The sequence below is a fragment of the Nicotiana attenuata genome, chromosome 11 (assembly GCF_001879085.1).
Source record: "Nicotiana attenuata strain UT chromosome 11, NIATTr2, whole genome shotgun sequence".
Taxonomy (NCBI): Eukaryota; Viridiplantae; Streptophyta; class Magnoliopsida; order Solanales; family Solanaceae; genus Nicotiana; species Nicotiana attenuata.
This window is the reverse complement of record NC_031999.1, coordinates 8,718,260-8,726,673: the sequence shown is the minus strand read 5'-3', so window position 1 is coordinate 8,726,673 and position 8,414 is coordinate 8,718,260. Positions and strand designations below refer to the sequence as shown.

General features: G+C 37.9%; 1 protein-coding gene across 1 annotated transcript; it reads left to right on the top strand.

Annotated features, from left to right (window-relative positions):
• LOC109234091 (root phototropism protein 3-like) lies at positions 3,902-7,559 on the top strand. Its single transcript, XM_019399937.1, has 4 exons — positions 3,902-4,533; positions 4,632-4,701; positions 4,801-6,093; positions 6,757-7,559. The coding sequence occupies exons 1-4, from the start codon at positions 4,421-4,423 to the stop codon at positions 7,300-7,302; spliced, it is 2,022 nt and encodes a 673-aa protein (XP_019255482.1). The 5' UTR covers positions 3,902-4,420; the 3' UTR covers positions 7,303-7,559.

Here is an 8,414-nt window from a genome sequence, read left to right as displayed (position 1 = left end):
TTGTTTGATATTAACTTAACCTTGATTATAATTCACCAACACAAGGTTGTTTCTTCAATTCTGTGTTTAATTGCTTAATTGTCTGGCCAGCAGTTAGGTTCTATTAATTATCTATGCTATGCTTGGGAAAGCCGTTTAGATTAGAGAAGAATTAAAGAGAGCATGATCTTAACCCTTAGGGGGAGAGGATTTGTGGTTAGGATAGGAATATACCTAGTCACCGTGCTTAATTAAATATCGTGATCTTAATGCGTTCTTAATAGATTGATTTCATAGGAATATAGGCGTTAATCTATTGAGAATAGGTGAGTAGTACTTCGGGAGAAGGCTATGAGAGCATTTATCGATTAATTAGCAACCATGAGTGAATTATATGGAGGGGAGAGTTAATTAGAACACAATACGATTGGTGAATCGATCACAACCCTGGAATACTTGTCTCTACTGAATACACAACAATCAACTCGTTACTCGATAATTTAGTTAGTATTTAGAATCGTAGTATAATATAATCATATTATTGGACTTTGATTTTAGCTGGATTGAATAACAATTTCAGTGATTTATTGAGTAGTTTATACAAGTCTCTGTGGGTTCGACAATCAACTTATCATTATATTACTTGTCGACCACGTATACTTGCGTGTGCGTTTGGGAGCAACATGTCCCAATAAGATTCCTCACTGTAAATAGAAATGTACCTTATTTAGGGTTCCTCTATTATATAAAGGGGACCCCAATCATTTGTAACCATCATCAATCACTGGCAAAAGAATGTACTCTCTTACTTTCTTGCTCATTGCTCACTAGAATTGTCCTTTAACTTCATTGTTCTTACTTTATTATTCTTGACCTACCTCGAGGCCACCTTAGCTCGAGGTCGAGACTGGTTTGATTTTACTTGCTACTTTCATTTACACGCTAGATTTCTTGGTTATTAATTAGTATTGAACTAAATCACATATCTTTAAAACCATAAACAAGTTTAATTGTTACTCTTGTTTTCGAGGTAAACACAAAATGGTTTGTCTACACAAATGTTCCTTGTAGAGAAAATAGTACTAGTATAGTAGGATTCCTACTCCAAATTATGCATTTCACACTTAAATAAAAGATATATCTTGTGTTTATTAATGGTGTGGTATTATTCTTTTCATCATTAAATTAAATTGATTAACAATAACAAGTAACTGTGCATAATAATCTTGATTTCATAGCACGAAAACCAACTGATAGACACAATAGATTTTTTTTTCTTTTATGTCAACTAAATTTATAAAAAATATTATCCGATTGCACAAAGCATGAAAATTAACTACTCCATCTGTTTCAGTTTAAATGACACACTTTCCTTATTAGTTTGTTCCAAAAAGAATGACACATTTCTAAAATTGTAAATAATTTAACTTTAAACTCTATTTTACCCTTAATGAGAAACTTTTATAACCACACAAATGTCATGGCTCCACAAAACTTTTATCCCTTAAGCTTTTAAGACCACAAATTTGAAAAGTCTTATATATTGAGATGCAAAAATTATTTGCATATCCAAAGTATATACTCCTATGTTCCAATTTATGTGAACCTGTTTGACTGAGGACGAAGTTTAAGAAAAAATGAAGACTTATGAAATTTGTGGTCCTAAACAAGTTAAAAAGGGGTCTAGAGTATTTGTGTGGTATAAAAGCTTCTCACTAAGGGTAGAATTGGGAGTTTAAGCTATATTATTTTCAAATTCATAAAGGGGTCATTCTTATTGAAATGGACCAAAAAAGAAATAGGTTCATATAAACTGAAACGGATGGACAACAACATACCCAGTATTATCCCACACCGTGGGGTCTGGGGAGGGTAGTGTGTACGCAGACCTTACCCCTACCTTGTGAGGATAGAAAGACTGTTTCCAATAGATCCTCGGCTTAGGAAAGCATAAGCACCACATTAATGAAAATATAGACAAGAAGGGACAGTACCAAAAAGCCATATAAAAGCAGAATAAAATCAACAAGACAGTAAGGTGATCAACAATGAAAGAAAATAACGGTTAGTCATAAAAACCTACTACCAACAGAAAGCAAGACTGCGTGCCAATACTACTGTTATGAACACTCTAGGCTACCCACTCTACTACCCTAATCCTCGACCTCCATACCTTCCTATCAAGGGTCATGTCCTCGGTGAGCTAAAGTTGCGTCATGTCTTGCCTAATCACCTCTCCCCACCTCTTCTTTGGCCTACCGCTACCTCTCTGTAGGCACTCCAATGTCAACCTCTCACACCTCTTCACTGGGGCGTCTGTGCTCCTCCTCCTCACATGACCCCACCTAAGCCGCACTTCCCGCATCTTGTCCTCAATAGGGGCCACACCCACCTTGTCCGAATAACCTCATTTCTGATCTTATCTAACCTGGTGTACCCGCACATCCATATCAACATCCTCATCTCTGTTACCTTCATCTTCTGGACATGAGCTATCTTGACTGGCAAACACTTAGCCCCATACAACATTGTTGGTCTGACCACTACTCTGTAGAACATACCCTTAAGTTTCGGTGGCACCTTCTTATCACACAAAACACCGGAAGCGAGTCTCTATTTCATCCATCCCGCTCTAATACGATGTATGACATCTTCAGCAATCTCCCCATCCCCTTGAATAATAGACCCAGGGTACTTAAAACTCACTCTCATAGGGATGACCTGCGAGTTCAGCCTCACCTCCCCTTCCCCTCCTTGAGTCTCGCCACTGAACTTACACTCTAAGTATTCTGTCTTGGTCCTGCTCAACTTGAAACCTTTAGATTCCAGGGTCTGCCTCCATACCTCTAATTGCACGTTCACACCGTTTCACGTCTCGTCAATCAATACAATATCATCTGCAAATAGCATGCACCACGGCACCTGCCCTTGGATGTGGCGCGTCAGTACGTCCATCACCAGAGCAAACAAAAAAGGGCTGAGTGCCGACCCATGATGCAACCTCATCATAATCGGTAAATGGTCTGAGTCCCCACCCAGTGTCCTCACTTAGGTCTTTACTCCATCATACATGTCTTTAATCAACCTAACGTAGGCAACAAGTACACCTCTAGCCTCCAAACATCTCCACAAAATCTCTCTCGGAACTTTATCGTATGCCTTTTCTAAGTCGATGGACACCATATGCAAGTCCTTCTTTCTCTCCCTATACTGCTCCATCAATCTTCTAACAAGGTGGATGGATTCTGTAGTCGAATCCCCCGGCATAAACCCCAACTGGTTCTCGAAAATAGTCACACTCCTCACCCTTAGCTCTACCACTCTCTCCCAAACTTTTATAGTATGGCTAAACAGCTTAATACCTCGATAGTTATTGCAATTTTGAATATAACCCTTGTTCTTGTTCTTGTATGTGGATGGAGTAACTAATATATTGACATATCGTATTGAGAGGTAAAGTAGAGAGCCAATTTTCACAAGAAAGCAGGAACCCATCTGTCGTATACGTAGGGGCCTGGGGAACTGCAGTCTCTATCTCTCTCCTAAACTAATTAATGACTTGGCATTGGCAATTTCTCTTGGTCCATGCCTGAGACCATCAATCAAAAGAAAACGACAAACAATATACAAAGAGAGAAAGAAGAATCATTAATCTCAAAGCTGCCACATATATCTGGAAAAGCCTCCTATAGTTACCAGAAATGTTTTACCCAGAAAATGATTACACTTCAGTATGAAATTAAAACTGTGGTCCATTCTCCTATATTAAATTTGATGTATACATTTGGTAGAAACATCAAACCTATTCCATTAATAATATTTGTTTCTTTCTCTTCTCAGAAAGAGAATGTTTTTGTGATTGCAACAAGTCCATGCACTCTACTGTTTATTTAGAGGTAAAGAGAATGCTTAATGAGAAAGTGAAGATTTACAGTTAAAGGAAGTTATCTGACTTTCAGACAACAACTCTAACTATGCCTCGACCCCTCAGTCACAAACAAGTTGGGGTCGCCCATGTTATTCGAGTGTCAAATAACAACCACAACTACACCTCAGTCACAAACGAGTTGGGGTCAGCACATTTATCTGAGTGTCAAATAACAACTCACAAACAAGTTAGAATTGGCACTTATCTTTGTGTCAAACAACAACTATAACTACACTTGGGTAACAAACTACATCAGAAAATGGAATTATTAGTGAGAAGTGATGCCAAAGAAACAGCACAGTAGTACCAAATAGAATGCCCATTACTTCACAGCTTGTAGAGGGCCTTGAAAATTCTTGAAAAAGCCGACAATTAGAGATAATTCCAAGTATACCCATGTGGAATTCTTCTTTTTTACTAGCTCACTCCAGCTTTTCTTCTTGTTCTTGCTTTTTTCTCTGCTCGAAAACTCTGCTGCAGATTTCCTGCTAATTTCTTCTGTAGCTTCTCATCATGTGGGAATCAGAGAGTGAGTCTGTCAGTGGAAGAGACTATGGGAATGGAGTTCTCAGCAGTACCAAACATGGTGTCAAGACTGATGGTTTTGAGAAAAAAGGACAGTCTTGGTATGTAATAACTAACCATTTCTATTTTGTGATTTTGTTTCAATGCCATCATGTAATTTAGTTTGAAGCAAATGATGAAAATGCTCAATGGCTTATAGGTATGTAGCAACTGATATCCCCAGTGACCTTTTAGTTCAAATTGGAGATGTTAGTTTCCACTTACACAAGGTAGATATACCCTATGCTCAAAACTGTTTCAGTTTCTATTTCAGACCTTTGTCTTAGATAATTAAATGACTAACTAATCCTTTTTGTTCTCAAAAAAAGTATCCTTTGCTTTCTAGAAGTGGAAAGATGAACAGAATCATATATGACTCAAGGGATGAAGAACTGAACAAAATAATTTTAGATGACCTACCAGGTGGACCTGAGGCATTTGAGTTAGCTGCAAAGTTCTGCTATGGAATTGCTGTTGATCTCACAGCAACCAATATCTCCGGCTTACGTAGTGCAGCTGAGTACCTAGAAATGACTGAGGACTTAGAAGAAGGAAACCTTATATTCAAGACTGAAGCTTTCCTCAGCTATGTGGTTTTATCATCATGGAGAGACTCCATACTGGTATTGAAAAGTTGTGCCAAGTTATCACCATGGGCAGAAAACCTCCAGATCGTTCGAAGATGCAGCGAGTCCATCGCTTGGAAAGCCTGCGCCAATCCAAAAGGAATAAAATGGCAATACACAGGCAAACCCCCTAATGTTTCCAGCCCAAAATGGAACGAAATGAAGGATTCTAGCCCGGGCAGAAACCAGCAAGTAGTACCTCCTGATTGGTGGTTTGAAGATGTGTCTATTCTCAGGATTGATCATTTTGTCAGAGTGATTACTGCTATTAAGGTAAAGGGTATGAGACATGAACTAATTGGTGCTGCCCTTATGCACTATGCTGCTAAATGGCTCCCGGGGCTAATTAAAGAAGGATCAGGATCGTCCGATGAAGGTAGCAATAGCAATAATAGTAATGGCAGTAGCAGCAATAGTTGGAAAGGGGGTCTTCATATGATAGTGTCAGGAACTAGAGATGAAGTACCAAGTGTTCAGGCCAAAGATCAAAGGATGATTATCGAAAGCCTAATTAGCATAATCCCACAACAGAAGGACAGCGTCTCGTGTAGCTTCCTTCTTCGTCTTTTGAGAATGGCAAACCTGTTGAAAGTGGCTCCTGCTCTTGTGACAGAATTGGAGAAACGAGTCGGGATGCAATTTGAGCAGGCTACATTGGCTGATCTTCTCATACCATCCTATAATAAGACTGACACCTTGTACGATGTTGATCTTGTCCAGAGGCTTTTGGAACATTTCTTAGTTCAAGAACAGACAGAAGGTTCAAGCCCTAGTAGAAGTTCATTTTCCGATAAACATATGCATGATGGAAATCAAAGGGGTAGCAATCTCAATGCTAAGATGAGAGTAGCAAGGCTTGTGGACAGTTACCTCACAGAAGTATCCAGAGATAGAAATCTTTCCTTGACAAAATTTCAGGTCTTGGCAGAGGCTTTGCCGGAATCAGCAAGAACTTGTGATGATGGATTATATCGAGCAATTGATTCCTATCTTAAGGTATTTCAATCTAATTCCTTCGAGTTTCTACATCTTTTAAATTCACGCAGCATTATTTCCTGAAGTCATCTGTGTTGAGCCTGTAGTTTCTGCTAGTGTTATTCCTCATCATGAAACCAAATGATGTTACATAATACCTCCATCTCTTACTGTCTTAGTCCTTCAATGATTTCAACCATAGCCAGTTCTTTTGTTCTACATTAATGTCTATGCAAATAGCATTATAATCCTGCATTTACATTCGATTTTCCCATTAAAACACAATCAAATTTAAGCATTGCTGCTGTTCTAATATACATGTACATGATGAGTAAAGAAGAAGTCCTCTAAAGGAAGAACTATACAAGAATTGAAATGTTACAAATCCTGATAGTATCTGATAAGACTACGATCTCATCAGCTATTCGTTTGCAGCTATTTAATGTCATTTGTGATCATATTTTCTGCATTGTGCGATAGCACAACACCTAGGATTAACAACACGAAAACTTTATCCTAAGTTAGCCCTTTCTGTATTGGGTTTGGGGCTAAAAGAAAGGTTGAGACTACAAACATCCAACTCAAATGCCAGCAAAGAAATAGAAAAAGGTCATAGTTCAAGGTTGAAACTGTACGAAATACTTTTTTTGCAGAAACTTAGTTTCTACCCATATAACATGACAGGCCCATCCAACTCTCTCCGAACATGAAAGAAAGCGGCTGTGCAGGGTGATGGACTGCCAGAAACTCTCTATTGATGCTTGCATGCACGCTGCTCAGAACGAACGGCTCCCACTAAGAGTAGTGGTGCAAGTCCTATTTTCTGAGCAGGTGAAGATCAGCAATGCAATATCCAACAACTCACTCAAAGATGCAGGAGATTCTCATTATCAACCTCTGGTATCAAATCGCAAATCATTGCTCGAAGCAACACCACAATCATTTCAAGAGGGATGGACTACAGCCAAGAAAGACATCAATACTCTTAAGTTTGAACTCGAGACTGTTAAAACTAAGTACCTAGAACTCCAAAACGACATGGATAGCTTACAGAGACAGTTTGATAAGATCACAAAGCCAAAGCAATCCTCGGCATGGACTTCAGGGTGGAAAAAGTTAAGCAAGCTCACCAAGATGACAAATTTAGAATCCCATGAAATAGGTTCGCAGGTCCCAAATGCTGAACTGACAAGGAAGACACCTAGAAGATGGAGAAATTCCATTTCCTGAATCCAAATGTTATAAGAGAAAAGACTACCAGATACATAAAACCTCTACCAATCCAATTCTGTTTCCCTTTGTGTTTGAAATTCTCATTTCCTTTCTATCCGAGAGTAGCATCAAAAGGTTACTTTTCCTTTCCAAAATTATAATAGCATCATTTACTTCCTGGCTTTTTTGTGTTTGATTTTTCTGTATTCTTTGTATCTTGAAAAGCATGTTTGTATTTTAAAGTGAAGAGAAATATTATTGCATTGTTTCATTGACATGCAGTTTTGCTAGTTATGTTTTTCACTTTTTCTCTCCTTATGATATTTGTCGCAAAAGAATCTAAAATTTAACTTGACAAGAAAGTCTAAACAGATTATTAACTTAAGAACTGCAAAGTAAGATTAAAAGATGCCCCATAGAGAAAAGCAACAGCACTGCACTTGGTTATGTAGTTAGGATTGAAATAATCACGTGTTATGCGGAAGCTAGTAAAACAAACCTTGAACGGTGATAAATCAGACAACAAAAGATAAATATATCAAAAGAGATACAAATATTTAACGTGGTTCAGTCGATTGACCTACGTCCACAAGCGGAGATAAGCAATCCACTATATAAAAGGGAGTACAAATTATCGAGAGAACAACCTCACAAAGAGGCAAACACAAGTGGCACACTAACACTTGTCCCGAAATTCTCCCCCTAAACAATACTCTCAAACCCCTTATGGCTACATTTGTGGATGTTATTGAATGAGAAGGAAGGATACTCAATTTATAGAAGTCCAAACCTTTTTCCTTCAAGAAAAAGGTCTAGCCAAATATGAGAGATTTATAATTTACTTCTAAAAGAAGTAAAACCAATTATGGTAAATATATTACCTTGTCTTTCAAAAAATAAGAAAACCAAATATACTAAGAAAACAAGGACATACACTTTACGATTATGCGATATCCACCCCATAGAGATGTAACAACAGTGCTCCACTTGGTTATTGGATATATACCTTTAGTTGAAGCAAAAATGCTAGCTATAATTGTCAAGTTCTCTAATTCATACTCACTCTATTTCAGTTTATGTGAACCTATTTAATTTTTTGTTCGTTCAAAAAAGAATGGCCCTTTTCTAAA